The 19,936-nt window shown below is 49.4% G+C and overlaps 1 protein-coding gene across 4 annotated transcripts in view; it reads right to left on the bottom strand.

The window, feature by feature from the left end:
• Positions 1-19,936, bottom strand: part of LOC138570210 (Krueppel-like factor 5) — a 141,886-nt gene that overhangs the window by 54,602 nt on the left and 67,348 nt on the right. For all 4 annotated transcript variants that reach the window (XR_011303423.1, XM_069648932.1, XM_069648933.1 and 1 more), the window contains one exon: positions 16,242-16,301. Coding sequence is in view for 3 of the 4 variants with exons in the window: in XM_069648932.1 (XP_069505033.1) it covers positions 16,242-16,301 (60 nt within the window). In the remaining variant the exon portion in view is untranslated. The remainder of the gene's footprint in view (positions 1-16,241; positions 16,302-19,936) is intronic.

The raw sequence follows: 19,936 nt of genomic DNA, 5'->3' as shown, positions 1-19,936 counted from the left end.
CCATCAGTGTTTAGCAGGTGCGGTCTCGTTGTTGCAGTGTTAGTGCAAGGCCAGAGCGTGGTTTTGGAATGTTTGGATCAGAGAAGCCCGTTCACAGCCCCTCAGGACATGCACCTGAGTGTATGGTGAGGGGGGATCGGAAAACGAATTCTCTGCAACCCAAGGTATGCAAGGGATTCTACAATGAGGGGATGGGAAAAAGTCAACAGCCACTCGGAGCATGCAGGGAAGTCTACAATTATGAGACTAAGTGCATGAGTGGATAGAGAAGTCCATTCACAGTGCAGTCTACAATGAGTGCAGAGGACTCCTATCAGTGTATCAGAGAAGCGCGTTCACAGCCACTCAGAGCTTGTGGGGGACTCTAAAAGCAGGGAGTGGAAGACGTGCATTCATAGCTACAAAGAACTTGTAGGGGAGCCAACGATGAGTGGATCAGAGAAGTCCCTTCTCAGTTGCTCAGAGCCCGCACAGGAGTCACATCAGTGGATCAGAGAAGTCCCTTCGCAGTCGCTCAGAGCCCGCACAGGAGTCACATCAGTGGATCAGAGAAGTCCCTTCGCAGTCGCTCAGAGCCCGCACAGGAGTCACATCAGTGGATCAGAGAAGTCCCTTCGCAGTCGCTCAGAGCCCGCACAGGAGTCACATCAGTGGATCAGAGAAGTCCCTTCTTCGAAATCGCTCAGAGCCCGCACAGGAGACACATCAGTGGATTAGAGAAGTCCCTTCGCAGTTACTCAGAGCCTGCACAGGAGTCACATCAGTGGATCAGAGAAGTCCCTTCGCAGTCACTCAGAGCAAGCAGCACCGCCGTCCATTCACAGCCACTCAGAGCAAGCAGCACCGCCGTCCATTCACAGCCACTCAGAGCAAGCAGCACCGCCGTCCATTCACAGCCACTCAGAGCAAGCAGCACCGACGTCCATTCACAGTTACTCAGAGCAAGCAGCACCGCCGTCCATTCACAGCCACTCAGAGCAAGCAGCACCGGCGTCCATTCACAGCCACTCAGAGCAATCATGCTGCCGCGGAGGCTACGATGAGTGCATCTGAGTAGCAGGCAGTTTCTAACAGCAGGAGGTTTTTGCCTCCCAACCTGCCTCAGACTTGCTCAGGGGAATTTGATCCAAGGAGACTGAAGAACCACTCTGAGGCACTCGAGCTTGGATTTTAGGCTGGTTTGTGGGGCATGCATGCAGGAAGGAGGGCGCTTGAGCTTTCAGCTAGCCAGAGAATGGAGCCTGAAGAGTGACTGATGGCTGCCCTTCGGGAAGAAGTCCCCAGCCTGCGGAATCACTAAGGCCTGGCCTGCAGGGATAAGAATGGAGCTTGCAGAGTAACTGATGCCTGGTTTTCAGGAAGGGGTACAGAGGAGCTGCCAGAGAGACTAAAGGATGTTCTCCGGCTAGGAGTTGGCCATGGATGGAAGTGGGTGATGAGCAAACACCAGTGTGAGAATAAGAGACTTGGTAATTTGCAAAATAAGGAGCACATTGATTTTTAATATGTTGTAGAGTTGGGAATGGCCGAAGCTAGCAAGAACAGAAAAGGAAATTGATTAATCAAAAATGACCCCAAGATCGTGGGCAGAAACGGTCTAGTGTCCAAGGTCTATCCTGTGGACCCTGGAGACGTGGGTTCTATTCTCAGCTAAGGGGTGTAGCCTGTGGACCCTGGAGACCTGGCTTCTATTTTAAGCTAAGGCACTTGAGCAATGTTAATGCGTGTATGGCTTTGGCCAAATGCTCCTTTTGTGAGTGGTAAATAGGTGTAATGTTAATTAGGCAAGCACCAACAATACCGTTTCCCAGGAGGCAGTTCCCCCTCATTCTGTTTTCTGTACACCCGTCTCAACAGCTCCACATACTATTCTAGTACTTCATTTTAATCAGATTAATTGCCACACAATGATCGGTTGCAAATCAAGTCACACTTTACATATGATCGGTTGCAGAAGCAAGTTACGTTACATAATCAAAGGACTTTGCTCTCTTAATCAGATTAAGTGTTGCCTAACCAGACACTTTTATCATAGCCAGATCTATCTGTTGCTGACTCCAATGTATATTTTATTGCTCAGCCAGATATATTGTGTTGAGTAAGCCAATGAACTGTTGCACAGCAAGATCTATCTGTTGCTGAATCTGATGAATTCCTGCACATTCAGACTCATGCTGCACAGCAGGATCTATCTTGCTGCATATGATGAATGGGTGCACATTTTTACTCATGTTGCACAGCAGGGTCTATCTACCACTGCACCTGATGAACTGCTGCACATTTAGACTCATGTTGCACAACAAGATCAATCTACTGCTCCATCTGATGAACTGCTCACATTTAGACTCATGTTGCACAGCAGGATCTTGCTTGCTGCATCTGATGAACAGCTGCACATTTAAACTCATGTTGCACAACATGATCTATCTACTGCTGCATTTGATGAACTGCTGCACATTTAAACCCATGTTGCACAGCAGGATCTATCTTGCTGCATCTGATGAACTGCTGCACATTTAGACTAATGTTGCACAGCATAATCTGTCTGCTGCTCTATCAGATTAATGGCAGCAGATTTAGACGCATTTAGTACAGCCAGCTGTATCTGTTGCTTAAACAAAACACATCACGTAACCGGTTTATCGGACAGATGTTTTGCAGTGCCAGACCCCTCTGCATTGCCAGACCTGTCCCTGCACAGCCCGCAGTGCACGACCGATCACCACATTGCTAGACTAATGGGTTGTACCCAACTAGTATCCACCCAGCTAGATTGCTGCCCCAAGCATCAGAACAGTAAACTTTGGATTCCGTTTAGACTGCGTATTGCCCTATGTAGCCAGACTGCCCAAACTCATACCCGCCCCAGGGCTGCTAAATAATAACTGTTTGGCATTTCAAAGGCCAAGTACACAGCATGACTGGCCTCTGACAATGCATGTAAGATATCTTGACTCATCTATCTCATCTCACTATACTCTGGGATACCCCTCTCTGACATCAGCCCAACCTCTGCCCCCTAGGTATTTCAGGAAATGCACCACTAGAACACCCCGTCTCAGGCAAGTCCACTCCTTGCTTGCCTTGTGCCAACAGAACCATTGCTCCAAACCATACCGCCCAGTGAAGCTCAAAACAGCTTGCTTAATGAAACCCTCCAACTTTCCTGGTACCTCTCACTCATCTGAACCTCAACATACCTCGAACACAGAAAAATAGCAGGACCAGAGCTTTAGAAAGGAGGAAAGTCAAGGAGCCGGATTCCACCTGTCCTGCAGACTCCATTCCGCCAGGTACAGAACCTTTGCAGAACAAGTGGCAAAATCTGGACTATTCTCCCTCCTTCGATTAGGCTACAATACAAGATTGGTAGATTTTGCAAACTTTCAAAAACCTTTCTATTCCAGCAGTTTCTCTATAGTTAAACTGACAGCAAGTAACGGCCTTTGGGTGGGAGCGCTGGACAAGGCAATAGAACTTCTGCAAATAAGTCAACAGGGGACAGCAGAGGCATCCCTATACACCCACCCTCCAAAAAAAAAACAAATGGGCCCGTGATGGCATTGATGACTAGGTATATACTCAAACAACTCCCTGTACCAGCATCAAGTGACCAACTCTCCCTTCATGCCAACCACAGCAAGAGAAACGACATGGCATTTCAAGCAAAAGCCTTGTTCCCTGTTAGATAGCGTATACCAACCAGATCAACTTCCAAAAGCATATCGCTCTGGGAATCCCTGCAGATCACACCTTACATTACGAGAAATCACTGGATATCCACCCTTTGCTGGAAGCAGGATCATCACCCTGGTCCCAGAAAGGACCAACTCAGCTTGTCTGAGGATGAAAGCAACAACCAAAAGTGTTCAGGTGACGGGATGCAAGCAGTGAGCAATCGAATCACCTGCGGTCTGCATGACGCAGCCACATAACAACGGATGGAGCCCGATATCTCCTCATCGCTGGCCGCTCCATCACCAAACATTTGTCCATCATCTGTGATCTCATATGCAAGGACCAAAGTTGGCCTACTCTTCATCACAGAAACGTGGCTCTCGGAGGATTACCCGGCAGTCGTACACAATGCCATTACTGGAGGCCACAAAATCAAGCTTTCCCACAGGGTGGCGAGGAGTGGAGGAAGAATTGCACCCGTTCACAGAGATGCCATCAAATCTGCAAAATTGTCCTTCGATAATGTCTGTGACTCAAATCTCTCCTCTTAATCTACTCAAACGCTACACTAACCTTCATTCTCATATACAGACTACCTTCGTACAGCCCTTCTTTTCATAAACATCCCGCTGATGGGGGTCACTAATCGGTCGATAGATCACCAACACCTCATCATACTGGGAGACTTAAACATTTGACTTGAGAAGTATGACAATGTCGCTACAAAGTCTCTCTCTCCTCAAGCCTTTGTGTGCTTCACCTCAAACAATTTGCCAGACACACCATACTAGGCATTTTCTGCAATGAGAATATCCCCTTTCTTTCACCATCTTCAACTAAGTGTCAACGCTTGGTAAAACCTCCAAAGGACCACACCATTAACTAGACCATGGACAATGATCCAAACAGACACCCTGCAGGAAAAACTCAAAGGGGCTATGGCCAATATTCTAAGAGAAACTGACACCAGAAAACTGGGTGACCAATTCAATAACATTCACAGCTGGACAATTACCACCCTGGACAGTATAGCACCTAGAAAGCCATTCAATACTCCCAAAATAAACAAGTCTCCAAATGGTTTATTCTCAACCTGAAACATATTAAAAAAGAAAGCTTGTGAAGATCTGAAGAAGCAGCCCCCCAACAGAAAAACCTACAATCTTCAAAGACATTCCTACAAGGTAGAAAGCATTAAAGCAAAAAGAAAAGACGCTGTTCGCATCATATCGAATCAGCCCATCCTGGTCAGAAGGAAGTCTTCCAAATCATGCAAGAATGTAAGGACCCTGCAACCTGGCACATGACCCCAATGCCCCCAGGGGAACTCTGTAAGTCCATCATGATAGACTTCAACAGCACAATATAACACATTCAAGACCACCTGGAGAGAAAAGGACCAACAGCGCTATACCCAACAAGGGCCGTGACACCACAGAGTCTAGGCCCTACTTTCCACAGTCAACTCTAGCAACAAAGCAGGCTCCCCGGAAGACCTTCGACCCCGCTCCTCAACGTATAGGAAAAAACTAAGCACCCAGGACCAGCAACAGTCTTCCGATCCCCATTTCATCCCTCCATCGGGCAAAGAAACGCCTTGCAAGCCTTCGTCAGACCTTTCCTTATAAAACCCTGGGTCAACCCAAACGGAACTACTGACCAATCTCCAGCACACAATCCTTCAGCAAAATCCTCCGAACAACCATCCTCAACTTTCTCATAAATCACATATGGATTTAGACCAGCTAGTGGAACAGAATCGACACTTTGCTAATGACTCAACCAGTGCACTCATCCTACGGGACACTTCCTGGCGCCATTGAAACCATCAGTTGAGTGATCCTACTAAAAAGAATGTGGACAGTGGGGTAAAGGGAAGGGCTCTGCAGGGGAGTGCACACCCTCTCGATGGAGACAACAGTGGTAACTCTCTAGGACCCTTTCAGATCATCTCCTCGCAAGCTGCAATGCCAAGTGCACAAGGCTCTATTCTCCCACCTCTTTACATGACGCCGCTCCTGAGTCACATCAGCAACACGGTCTTTGCATGCTCCAACTACTAAAACGACACACACATTCATTTTCAAACTCATCACAATTGTACTCGGGAGGATAGCTCAGCGGCAACGTGCTCACCTTGGAAGCAAGACAACACGGAGCAACACAGGTTCGATCCCCAGGTCCGTGCTTAGAAACCTCTGGGTATTAAGCGCGTTATAAATAACCTATCATATCATATAATCAGTGACCCAATAACAGCCCCGCCTGACAACAACACATGGCTTGTAGACATGCAATCCTGTTTGACCTTGAACAGACTTCCGCTCAAAGCATCCAGAGCAGATCCGAGGTGTGATACCACATGACCCTATAGTATCCTCCTTAATGGATGAACTGCGATCTTCTTCTGTGCGGAATCTTGGACTAACGATGGACATTGACTTCTCACCATCACCGCAAAGTGCTCATCAGGACCTGCTTAGACCATCTCCACACCTTTAGACTCATCATGACCTTCACCTAAAGGACCATGCCAACTATCTCACGACACAACTACACCAACAGCATTTGCCTCGGACTCCCGGAATATCTGCGAAACAGACTTCACTGGCACCCAATCAAAAAGATAAGACAGCCCTCTCCAAACCTCTCTGCATCGCTCGCCACTTGTACTACCGCACGGGCTTCTGAAATCATCACAAGGAAATGCCCACGTTGCATACCGTTGCCAGGACTGAGATCCAGCGGTGATAATGGAACCAAGCATCAAATGTCAAGGCATGGCATCTCCTCTTTGTCCTTCCCGGTAACCAAACTCTGGAATTCTCCCCCCAAACCCCTGCGCACAGAAGAAGGCCCCCTAATCTGCAGCAAACAATTAAAAACCCAGATTTTCAGCTAACTTCACCACGAGGCCGGCCACAGAACCCTACCCAACTATATACCCACACACCGCAACCACCCCCCTGGAAGGCATCCTTAAGTACAGAAATTACTGCATGTCCGTATACACCCCACAAACAAACATATTAGAAAACGCACTCTCTTGGCTCAGACGCGGAAAAAACCAAACCATAACCGCATGATTATCACCGCAAACATTCGCAAAAAGCTACTGATTTTGCCTCACCAGCAGACTCACACTACCTCACTCCTGAAGATCGCCCAACGTTTCTTTCTCTTCCCCACTACTCGTACCCCGTTGCTCTCTTGCCCTCGGGTAACCGGGGCGCGCCTCTAAAATCTCCCTCTTTATACTGCACGCGCCCAACAACCACATGCGGTTGACATAGGCCTTCCCGATAACACCCAAACACGAATCGAGCTATGTTATGTTATGCTAAAGGGTCTTATACCGCGCACTGTTGACACCTGCACGGTGTCTTGGCGGTGTGGTGGATCTGTAAAGCGGGGCGGTGGAGGGTGGAAGTTAGTAAGACTGAGCGGGAAAAGGAGCAAGAGAGCTGTGATGTGCTGTTGGCAGCTTCAGTTTGGTTGACACTGTTCACTCCGCGCAGGTGTGGTTCTCGGTTGGTAGCCGCCATGTGCTGCGAGTAAGACCCACTCTGTTGACCTGTTGCACCGTCCTTTACCAACACAGACGCGCATCAGCGGTTAATATTCTCCAGCGCACCTTTAGCCTCACAGACGCTGGGCTTTCCCAGAGGGCTCAGGTGCCAACCTGCACTCATCAGCACCCCAGGTTTCGCATCTGCCTCTCCCACTATCTCTCTAACAACCACCCCCTGCATCCCCACCTCACAGTGGTATGCAGAACGCCAGCCATAAATGCCAGAAGGGCGCCCCACATGATCAGTTTCATAATGCATCACGTTTCAGAGGCCCGGCCTCCTCCTAAACGTGCTCTCCGTAAAGCGCTATGATGCTGCTTGTGCCCAGACTGTGCTACCAAACACCAGAAATATTTCCCTTTTGCAACTCCCCCCAACTACACTGCAACTTTCCTTCTTTTTGTCGTTTTTGTTATCCCAGCCCGGGTTCGCTGTGATGAAGAAACGACCAGCCGTTGGTTCAAACGCATTGTGGGGCGTGGGTTGGAAGCAGGGGGGTGGGGGCCTGTTGGCGAGAGGGGGGGGGTTGAAAAGCCGATGCGCGTGTTTTTAGTGTATGGAAAAGGGTTTTGAAATTAGATCTGGCCTCTGGCAGCGGCGCAGAGGGAGAACCGTCCAGAAAAACAAGATCCTCCTTCGGCCCAAACCTATAGAATACTAACGGGCACAGCCTGCCTTGTTTCCCTGCAAAGCAAATGTTTGCCGTGCGCGGGGTCTCTTTGTTTCGCTGTTCTTAGACTTCGCCATGGAAAATGCCATTGTTAATGAGCAAAATGGCCGCACAGAATGACCCGGCGCAGTTTCTCACGTGAACGTCGGATAAAGGCCCTGTCGGGTTTTGTTTCCCTAAGCTTTCATGTACTGGCGCTGTTCTCAGGGTGCCCTTTGCCCGCAGGTGCAGTCAGTGTGGCATCATTGCATGCGCTTTTCAATGCACTTGCTGGTCCTGGCTGAAATGCACTGTCTGCGCGTCACAGAACACCAGACACGACACCTGCACTGCAACATCACTACCACTGCAGCTCTTAGGTCGAAACAATCTGCCAATGTACCTCAACTCTGACCTGTGCCTGCTAATCCAGTGCTCCAAGCCCGCCCACAGCTCTAGCAGTGTTCCTCAACCCAACCCTGCTACTCACCCAGACCCCTGCCTCTCAATAGCCCGCCCAGAGCTCTAGCAGTGTACCTCAACCCAACCCTGCTACTCACCCAGACCCCTGCCTCTCAATAGCCCGCCCACAGCTCTAGCAGTGTACCTCAACCCAACCCTGCTACTCACCCAGACCCCTGCCTCTCAATAGCCCGCCCACAGCTCTAGCAGTGTTCCTCAACCCAACCCTGCTACTCACCCAGACCCCTGCCTCTCAATAGCCCGCCCACAGCTCTAGCAGTGTACCTCAACCCAACCCTGCTACTCACCCAGACCCCTGCCTCTCAATAGCCCGCCCACAGCTCTAGCAGTGTACCTCAACCCAACCCTGCTACTCACCCAGACCCCTGCCTCTCAATAGCCCGCCCACAGCTCTAGCAGTGTACCTCAACCCAACCCTGCTACTCACCCAGACCCCTGCCTCTCAATAGCCCGCCCACAGCTCTAGCAGTGTACCTCAACCCAACCCTGCTACTCACCCAGACCCCTGCCTCTCAATAGCCCGCCCACAGCTCTAGCAGTGTTCCTCAACCCAACCCTGCTACTCACCCAGACCCCTGCCTCTCAATAGCCCGCCCACAGCTCTAGCAGTGTACCTCAACCCAACCCTGCTACTCACCCAGACCCCTGCCTCTCAATAGCCCGCCCACAGCTCTAGCAGTGTACCTCAACCCAACCCTGCTACTCACCCAGACCCCTGCCTCTCAATAGCCCGCCCACAGCTCTAGCAGTGTACCTCAACCCAACCCTGCTACTCACCCAGACCCCTGCCTCTCAATAGCCCGCCCACAGCTCTAGCAGTGTACCTCAACCCAACCCTGCTACTCACCCAGACCCCTGCCTCTCAATAGCCCGCCCACAGCTCTAGCAGTGTACCTCAACCCAACCCTGCTACTCACCCAGACCCCTGCCTCTCAATAGCCCGCCCACAGCTCTAGCAGTGTACCTCAACCCAACCCTGCTACTCACCCAGACCCCTGCCTCTCAATAGCCCGCCCACAGCTCTAGCAGTGTACCTCAACCCAACCCTGCTACTCACCCAGACCCCTGCCTCTCAATAGCCCGCCCACAGCTCTAGCAGTGTACCTCAACCCAACCCTGCTACTCACCCAGACCCCTGCCTCTCAATAGCCCGCCCACAGCTCTAGCAGTGTTCCTCAACCCAACCCTGCTACTCACCCAGACCCCTGCCTCTCAATAGCCCGCCCACAGCTCTAGCAGTGTTCCTCAACCCAACCCTGCTACTCACCCAGACCCCTGCCTCTCAATAGCCCGCCCACAGCTCTAGCAGTGTACCTCAACCCAACCCTGCTACTCACCCAGACCCCTGCCTCTCAATAGCCCGCCCACAGCTCTAGCAGTGTACCTCAACCCAACCCTGCTACTCACCCAGACCCCTGCCTCTCAATAGCCCGCCCACAGCTCTAGCAGTGTTCCTCAACCCAACCCTGCTACTCACCCAGACCCCTGCCTCTCAATAGCCCGCCCACAGCTCTAGCAGTGTTCCTCAACCCAACCCTGCTACTCACCCAGACCCCTGCCTCTCAATAGCCCGCCCACAGCTCTAGCAGTGTACCTCAACCCAACCCTGCTACTCACCCAGACCCCTGCCTCTCAATAGCCCGCCCACAGCTCTAGCAGTGTTCCTCAACCCAACCCTGCTACTCACCCAGACCCCTGCCTCTCAATAGCCCGCCCACAGCTCTAGCAGTGTTCCTCAACCCAACCCTGCTACTCACCCAGACCCCTGCCTCTCAATAGCCCGCCCACAGCTCTAGCAGTGTTCCTCAACCCAACCCTGCTACTCACCCAGACCCCTGCCTCTCAATAACCCGCCCACAGCTCTAGCAGTGTACCTCAACCCAACCCTGCTACTCACCCAGACCCCTGCCTCTCAATAGCCCGCCCACAGCTCTAGCAGTGTACCTCAACCCAACCCTGCTACTCACCCAGACCCCTGCCTCTCAATAGCCCGCCCACAGCTCTAGCAGTGTACCTCAACCCAACCCTGCTACTCACCCAGACCCCTGCCTCTCAATAGCCCGCCCACAGCTCTAGCAGTGTACCTCAACCCAACCCTGCTACTCACCCAGACCCCTGCCTCTCAATAGCCCGCCCACAGCTCTAGCAGTGTTCCTCAACCCAACCCTGCTACTCACCCAGACCCCTGCCTCTCAATAGCCCGCCCACAGCTCTAGCAGTGTTCCTCAACCCAACCCTGCTACTCACCCAGACCCCTGCCTCTCAATAGCCCGCCCACAGCTCTAGCAGTGTTCCTCAACCCAACCCTGCTACTCACCCAGACCCCTGCCTCTCAATAGCCCGCCCACAGCTCTAGCAGTGTACCTCAACCCAACCCTGCTACTCACCCAGACCCCTGCCTCTCAATAGCCCGCCCACAGCTCTAGCAGTGTACCTCAACCCAACCCTGCTACTCACCCAGACCCCTGCCTCTCAATAGCCCGCCCACAGCTCTAGCAGTGTACCTCAACCCAACCCTGCTACTCACCCAGACCCCTGCCTCTCAATAGCCCGCCCACAGCTCTAGCAGTGTTCCTCAACCCAACCCTGCTACTCACCCAGACCCCTGCCTCTCAATAGCCCGCCCACAGCTCTAGCAGTGTTCCTCAACCCAACCCTGCTACTCACCCAGACCCCTGCCTCTCAATAGCCCGCCCACAGCTCTAGCAGTGTTCCTCAACCCAACCCTGCTACTCACCCAGACCCCTGCCTCTCAATAGCCCGCCCACAGCTCTAGCAGTGTACCTCAACCCAACCCTGCTACTCACCCAGACCCCTGCCTCTCAATAGCCCGCCCACAGCTCTAGCAGTGTACCTCAACCCAACCCTGCTAGTCACCCAGACCCCTGCCTCTCAATAGCCCGCCCACAGCTCTAGCAGTGTTCCTGTTATGCAACACCGCTGGCGTTTCAGAACTAAGGCTCGTGCGCAGCTCTGCCAATGCACCTCAAACCCCTTATGAAACAGCCCTCGGCATTCCAGTAGCGAGACTCAATCAAATAGCTCTGCCAATGCACCTCAAACCACTTATGAAACAGGCCTCGGCATTCCAGTAGCGAGACTCACATAGCTCTGCCAATGCACCTCAAACCACTTATGAAACAGCCCTCGGCATTCCAGAAGCGACACTCACATAGCTCTGCCAATGCACCTCAAACCACTTATGAAACAGCCCTCGGCATTCCAGTAGCGAGACTCACATAGCTCTGCCAATGCACCTCAAACCACTTATGAAACAGCCCTCGGTATTCCAGTAGCGAGACTCACATAGCTCTGCCAATGCACCACAAACCACTTATGAAACAGCCCTCGGCATTCCAGAAGCGACACTCACATAGCTCTGCCAATGCACCTGAAACCACTTATGAAACAGCCCTTGGCATTCCAGAAGCGACACTCACATAGCTCTGCCAATGCACCTGAAACCACTTATGAAACAGCCCATGGCATTCCAGTAGCGAGACTCACATAGCTCTTCGTAAGAGGGGTGCACAGATGTACAAATACACCAACCCAAAATGAGTTTTAGAAATTGAGGGACAGGTGCAAAGCAAGAGTCTCTTGCTTTGCATCTGTCCCACAATTTCTAAACATCGTTTTTCCCCGGCTTTTACCCGGGCCGCCAGAGAGAGACAGTGTGGATGGAACAAAGGGCCATCCATACTGCGTCTCTTCTCTCCGGCCGGGAGCGGGGGGGAGGCTCAGCCCTGACTTCATTCTGCTGGGGGGGGGGGGCAGGGCCCCGCAGCCCCCCCCGTACTCGGCGCCCCTGGCTACAGGTGACTGCACATGGCCGCCTCCTTTGCCCCTTCATACTGGCATGCCCCCAGTCTCTGCCCACTAGAGGGTAGGCAATATTAACCATTTCGTATATCAGGGCTAGGAGGGACCTTGGGGGGCTTTCCCTATACATCCATCACCCTTGGGCAACTTGGGGCCTAAGTCTAAGAAACGAGCTCCTTGACATGCGGGTGTGGGGGTGAAGACCCGAAACTCATTTACGCAATGGACCCACTGAGATCTCAGATTGTCTTCGGTCTACTGTCACAGCACCATCTGAGGGGCAATTGCAAGTTGCATTGCCTTCATAAAACCAAGACTTTGAGTACCAGAAAGCAAAGAACAAACAGAACTGGGTGAGCTTCTCACTCCAGACTCAGGACAACCTGATGGCTGTACTAGTAGCACCCAGCATTACAGCGCTTAGAAGGGGTGAGTATCCGGTAATACAAGCTATATCAAAAAAGGGACATTATTTGCAGAACTTAATAAGCTTCTCACATCTGATCTGTGACTACTTATTATCTCTGGACTGGGGGAGTTAATCACACTTGGCATGGGGCAGCCTGAGGTATCTGAACTAGGTGATTTATCATACCTGGCACAGGGAAACCTGAGGTTTCTGTTCTAGGTGAGTTATCACACTTGGCATGGGGCAACTTGAGGTATCTGAACTAGGTGATTTATCATACCTGGCACAGGGCAACTTGAGGTTTCTGATCTAGGTGAGTTATCACACTTGGCATGGGGCAACTTGAGGTATCTGAACTGGGTGAGATATCGCACTTGGCATGGGACAACTCGAGGTATCTGAACTAGGTGAGTTAACGCACTTGGCATGGGGCAACTTGAGGTTTCTGAATTGGGTGCGTTTTTTCATGCCTTTGATTTCCATGACTAGGAGAGCTTCTCACACCTGGCATGAGGGACCTGGAGATCTCACTTTTCATCACCAAAGTTCTTCACATTCCCAACACATATATCTGCCTTCAAGGAAAGGAATCTGGGTTGTGTCATTCCCAGCACAGACATCCGCCTTAAGGAACTCTGGGTTGTGTCATTCTCAGCACGGACATCCACCTCAAGGAACTCTGAGTTGTGTCATGCCCATCCACCTCAAGGAAAGGAACTCTGGATTGTGTCATTCCCAGCACGGACATCCACCTGAAGAAACTCTGGGTTGTGTCATTCCCATCCACCTCCGGGAAAGGAACTCTGGGTTTTATCATTCCCAGCACGGACATCCACCTGAAGGAACTCTGGGTTGTGTCATTCGCAGCACAGTCATCCACCTGAAGGAACTCTGGGTTGTGTCATTCCCAGCACGGATATCCACCTCAAGGAAAGGAACTCTTGGTTGTGTCATTCCCAACACGGATATCCACCTCAAGGAAAGGAACTCTTGGTTGTGTCATTCCCAGCACAGACATCCACCTCAATGAAAGGAACTCTGGATACGTCATTCCCAGCACGGCCATCAACCTCAAGGAAAGGAACTTTGGGTTGTGTCATTCCCAGCACGGCCATCTACCTCAAGGAAAGGAACTCTGGGTTGTGTCATTCCCATTCACCTCAAGGAAAGGAACTCCAGGTTGTGTCATTCCCAGCACGGACATCCACCTGAATGAACTCTGGGTTGGGTCATTCCCACCCACCTCAAGGAAAGAAACTCTGGCTTGTGTCATTCCCGACACGGATATCCACCTCAAGGAAAGGAACTCTTGGTTGTGTCATTCCCAGCACAGACATCCACCTCAAGGAAAGGAACATGTGGTTGTGTCATTCCCAGCATGGCGATCCACCTGAAGGAAAGGTACTCTGGGTTTTGTCATTCCCAGCACGGCCATCTACCTCAAGGAAAGGAACTCTGGGTTGCGTCATTCCCATCCACCTCAAGGAAAGGAACTCTGGGTTGTGTCATTCCCATCCACCTCAAGGAAAGGAACTCCGGGTTGTGTCATTCCCAGCACAGACATTCACCTCAAGGAAAGGAACTCTGGGTTGAGTCATTCCCAGCATGGATATCCACCTCAAGGAAAATAACTCTGGGTTGTGTCATTCCCAGCATGGACATCCACCTCAAGGAAAGGAACTCTGGGTTGTTTCATTCCAATCCACCTCAAGGAAAGGAATTCTGGGTTGTGTCATTCCCATCCATCTCAAGGAAAGGAACTCTGGGTTGTGTCATTCCCATCCACCTCAAGGAAAGGAACTCTGGGTTGTGTCATTCCCATCCATCTCAAGGAAAGGAACTCTGGGTGTGTCATTGCCATCCACCTCAAGGAAAGGAACTCTGGGTTGTGTCATTCCCATCCATCTCAAGGAAAGGAACTCTGGGTTGTGTCATTCCCATCCATCTCAAGGAAAGGAACTCTGGGTTGTGTCATTCCCATCCATCTCAAGGAAAGGAACTCTGGGTTGTTTCATTCCAATCCACCTCAAGGAAAGGAATTCTGGGTTGTGTCATTCCCATCCATCTCAAGGAAAGGAACTCTGGGTTGTGTCATTCCCATCCACCTCAAGGAAAGGAACTCTGGGTTGTGTCATTCCCATCCATCTCAAGGAAAGGAACTCTGGGTTGTGTCATTCCCATCCACCTCAAGGAAAGGAACTCTGGGTTGTGTCATTCCCATCCATCTCAAGGAAAGGAACTCTGGGTGTGTCATTGCCATCCACCTCAAGGAAAGGAACTCTGGGTTGTGTCATTCCCATCCATCTCAAGGAAAGGAACTCTGGGTTGCGTCATTCCCATCCATCTCAAGGAAAGGAACTCTGGGTTGTGTCATTCCCATCCATCTCAAGGAAAGCAACTCTGGGTTGTGTCATTCCCATCCACCTCAAGGAAAGGAACTTTGGGTTGGGTAAGGAGTTCTGTGTCCGCTCTGATTCATGAAAACATTTAAAAGAACACCAGAGGACAGTTCATCCATCAGCTGCCTGACAGCCGCCAAAGGAAAAGAAGGGGTCAGGTGAGGGATAGTAAAAAAGGGGTCCGATGAACAGGAAGCACAAGAAGGGAAAGGAGCGAAAAGTGAAGGGAGAGTAGGATCCTTTCACTCAATGGGACCTGTGTGGGTTTAAAACTAAGGGGGAAAGCAATTCATGACAACATAGATTTTCAGAAAATGACTATTTTGGCCACTTCCTCTTAATGGGAATTTCTTAAGGATGATATTGACATGGTTGGGTGCCAGAGGGGCTGCCTGTCATTATTAATTATCACACATCAATCCGTGCAATGTACCTTCTTGACATATTCATGTATTTCAATAATAGCCATCAAACATTGACATTTTGGAAGTTTCCCCTTTTTGAATCCAGTACCACAATTCCCAGAATTAAAAATGATGTGGTTTAGAAAAAAATTGACATCTGAGTGTCTATATGTACCTTAGAGGCTTTAAGGGCTAAGTCGGCCGCGTCGGCATATTCACCTCTCTATATATAGATCTCAGCAGTGGGCACTTTGACCCACAGAGTTATCTTGTATCATGCTCAAGACAGCCTGCATCACCCACAAAGCAGTCACAACCAAAACACGAATCCAGCTGGCCGATAAAATCACTATTTTTGGAGGCCAGCATACCAGCTGAAGACGCAACATGGCCAGGCTGGGAACACAGACTGCCAAGAGGGAGAAACAACGAGGAAACTAACAGGACTTTTCTTGACACACCATCTCTCTGGAACAAGTTACCAACACAGATAAGACTGCACAGCCCACCCTAACCCCCATTATACCCTCCAGGAAAGACCTGAAGACCCAACACTTCAAACAACACCGCCCCAATGGCTGAGTGCTCCACATTCCTCCACCCCCCCTCTCCTTCTGCCAGCTACCTCTACCTGCTATCCAACAGCCCACCCGGAACCCCCATGTACAACCCCCCATTGCTTCCCAGCAAGGATTGTTCTTTGTAAATCCCATACATGCATAGGATGGACCACATGATAGAACTGCACCACACAGGATGACCACAGCTGTCCAGGCCCCTCCTCCAGTATACAGTGAGCAGTAAGTTGGGTTGGCTAAGCCTTACCTGTGTGTGTTCTCTGGTGAGCCTTCAGGTGTGAGCTCTTGGTGTAGACTTTGGGGCACCCTGGAAGACATAAAATAAGGGTACTGAGAATCATTCATGCGTGCGGTCCTCGGGGGATCCATAGAGCTGAGAGATAAAGAGCTTCTTATATAGCATCAGTAAGGTAAGAAGATTACAAAACTTATTTAGAAACAAGAAATAGATAAAAATGTGCATTAGTACCCGGTGCAGGGGCAGCAACCAATGAAGTTGCTCGGACCACGGGCTGACTCCCACAATCCAAGCCCATGTTTCGTGCAACCTGACAGCTGCTTCCCCCACCCTGCTATCTTACCCCCACTCTCCCCCTTCCCCTTCGTTTAAAGTCCCTCCCACACCTAGCCCCACTTACCTGATTCCGTACGTGGCAGCGCCCCTGCTGCTGCTGCCGCTCCGTCTTCCTTCTGGCCACCATGGAAATGGAAGAGGGGCTCCGCTTGAAGCCATGTCTTTCAGCTCCGTGGCGGCCATCTTGAGTCTGTTTTTGGTATGAATGAAGGGGATGCCGCAAATGGGCCGCGTTCATACATACACAAAACTTGCTGTCAACACCCCGGGTTACTGGATTGGCAACCAGTGTTGCTAATAGCAATAATAACTGATCCGGAGTGCTGGATCAGGTATTATTGCCAAATTACATACTATGATTGATTGAAAAGAGTTGGGGGAAGGGTGCAGGTGCGGATGTCAGTCCATGCCCAAGGCACGTGGATAAACCAAGGAAGATAGAATATTTTTTGGTTGTCTATAATTGGATGTTCTCCTTGCCTTTGCTTAGGCCACATTATGTAGGGGACTGCTCCAGCATCTGGGGGTCCATGTTTTTTGTTGAGCTCTATACATCTCAAGTTTGCAACACATTTTGTCTTATTATTGGATGTTTTGTGTGGGCCGCACTTTACATTACGGGTGCTACAAACATTTGAAAGCGCTTTGCACCCATGCATTTGGCGCTGTGCCCTGTCGGCCTACCGTGCACTTTTTCTGAATCTAGTGGAAGGTGGGCTTCACAAAATGGCATCACACTCTAACTTCCAATCAATACAATATTTCTCTGGGCCCGCTCTTCCCGCCTCTCTTGATTGACCGTGCGCTCTGGTCCCCATTTCGGGGATGGGGTGGAGGGTTCAGGTGTAGCTAGACGCAGATGTCAACTTGTATGTTTGTTAATCAGGGGACTTCCTGGCAGACCACAACCACTGAAGGCGCGCCAGAGCTGGGGAAGAGTCCTTCATAAACTAGAATGACTACCCCCAGTCCTTCTGCCTGTGGGCAGACCAAAATAACCAGAATTAGTACCCAGCGAGGGCGCAACCTTTAGCCCGCTCGGTTCTATAACTATGGGCCCCGGGGCATTACCTGAGTCGGTAATGCCCCCGCCGCTCGGGTCATATTGCTTAATTAATGCAGACTTTGTTTCCTTTAATTAGCAGAAATATATACACTCAAAGAAACCAGACAGTGTTGTGACATGAAACATGGCCAGCCCACTTTAAGGAGAGAACCGCCTTAAGGAAGAAGAGGGAAGCCAAGGACAAGGGGACGAGAGAGGAAGAAGAGGGTCCGGTAAAGCCCGGGGGACGGGCACCTAGAGAGGGAAATGAAGGAACCTTGATGAGGTCCCTGTCTCCGTGTGCTTTTGTGAGTGGTGTGCGGCTCCCAGGCTAGTGGGGCTCCAGTGAAGAGAGGCCAAACCGGTCACAACAGACATGTTTATATAAAAGGGACAAGTTAGGACCAGTTCCCCTTTCTCACCACAATAAAATAACAAGTTACATTTCTCCTGTCTGCACTAAAGCCTGCTTTGATGAAAGAGATGTTTGCAGATTTCAACTGCTGAGTGACTGAACTCTGCACCTGCTTCACAGGGAGAGCTGTGTGTCGTGACACTCCAGTGAAACATGCAAAGTGTTCTTGACTGAAAATCCAGGAATGGATGAGGGCGGCACACATCACAGCTCCCCTTTCACAAGAAGTCAATCAGTGTTTCGTACAAACCGCCTGACTCTCTGGCCGTGTGGCCTTGTCTCCAGGGCTGTCGAGCGCCCAGGGATGACTACACTTCATGGCTACTCTTAGGAGCTAAGGTTCAGGGTTTCATCTGAGCTTCTTAGGTTTTTCTTATCATTACCTATTAGATTTTTTGTCCCACCCATGCTATCTGTATGTCTTGTTTGGACCACCTGCCTTGCTGTATTTTTATAATGTGTGAAATATATATTCTGCAACAAAATTGTTGAAATGACCAATTTTGAATTTATAAAACTGAAACATTTTGCATATATTTTTCAAACACTTGTTAAATATCCAATTACACAGATTAACATATTGTGTGTGCTGGAAACACATATTCAAAGTTACTGTATCTATTTTTTTTATAGATATTTTTAAGCTATTTCAATGTTTTAATCTAAGCTATTTTTAAAGAAAACGGGAGCACAAAATTACATCACAAGCAAAGTTCAAACAATTAAAAAATGTATGAACCTTTTATAAAAATAAAGGAACACAAATGTTAAGTGCAAGCTTTTTAAAATTAGAAATATTATAAAAACGTGTAAAAAATGAAACATAATTTTTCAAATTGTTTAAAAACATGTAAACCAATTATGATAATAATGTGATGACCCTTTTTACATTTTTATTTTTCTAAATTAGTTTCAAGGTACCGAGCTTCTAAAAACATATACTATAATATATGTATTGCTTGTATAGATTACTCATATGTGTCTTACATTTGTATATACATTTCATGCCACCCAATTTATCATAGATGGTAAACATTTTTTTAATAGTTGAACACTATCTTAAAATGTATATGCAATATACAATGGGATTAATTATATCACATATAGAAATGATTACCTTGTAATTTTACTAAGCTCATACTTTATTTTTGTGAAAACGTTTTCAAAAATAGCTTAAACATGTTAAATATTATTATTATTTATTATTTATTATTAAATACATATTTTAAGAATTCTGAATTTTAAATGTGCCCCCATGATTTGTTTGCAGTTTTCAAAATACTTTCCCCTGAATTGCATGCAACCATGCCTATTTTTTAAATTCCCAAAATCTCGTCAGTTTACTTATATTTGACTTTTGTGTGCCCTTGAATTCTTATAGCTGTCTGCCTGTGCAGCCTTTCTAGCAATCCTTGTTTCTGCTGCCCCCCTCCCATGCCCGTCATGACCCGTGCTCCATGGCCTCGCTATGTTGGCAGCACTCTCCCCACAAGCCTGGGCACCCCCCACACTTCATGGGTCCCAGAGGTATAATTCATTTTCTGGCAGGGGATTCACACATGAATATTTTTCTTGGTACACTGCCTGCTTGATTCTTTTTCAGGTCATTTCCTCAGGCTTTTCTCTGACCAGGGATCCAGCTCTGTTTTTGCCCTGATCTTTGGTACGTGTTTCATTCGAGATCTATCTTGTCGGCAAACATTGCCCATGTCAAGGTTTTCGTCCTGAATTCTGGGACTTATAGGCCTGGGTTTATAATGGGAAAACTAAAACGAAACGTCCAGGAATGCAAGGACAATCCCAGGATCCATGCTTTCCCCCGATTGGAAGAGGGCATGTGGGTATTTTTTATTTTATTCTTTAAAGTGTGGACCTTGCTTGAGAGATGCAGAGCGCTGTAATGTACGG

The sequence above is a fragment of the Ambystoma mexicanum genome, chromosome 2q (assembly GCF_040938575.1).
Source record: "Ambystoma mexicanum isolate Mex_15411 chromosome 2q, UKY_AmexF1_1, whole genome shotgun sequence".
NCBI classification, from domain to species: Eukaryota; Metazoa; Chordata; class Amphibia; order Caudata; family Ambystomatidae; genus Ambystoma; species Ambystoma mexicanum.
This window is presented reverse-complemented; position numbering and strand designations above follow the sequence as displayed.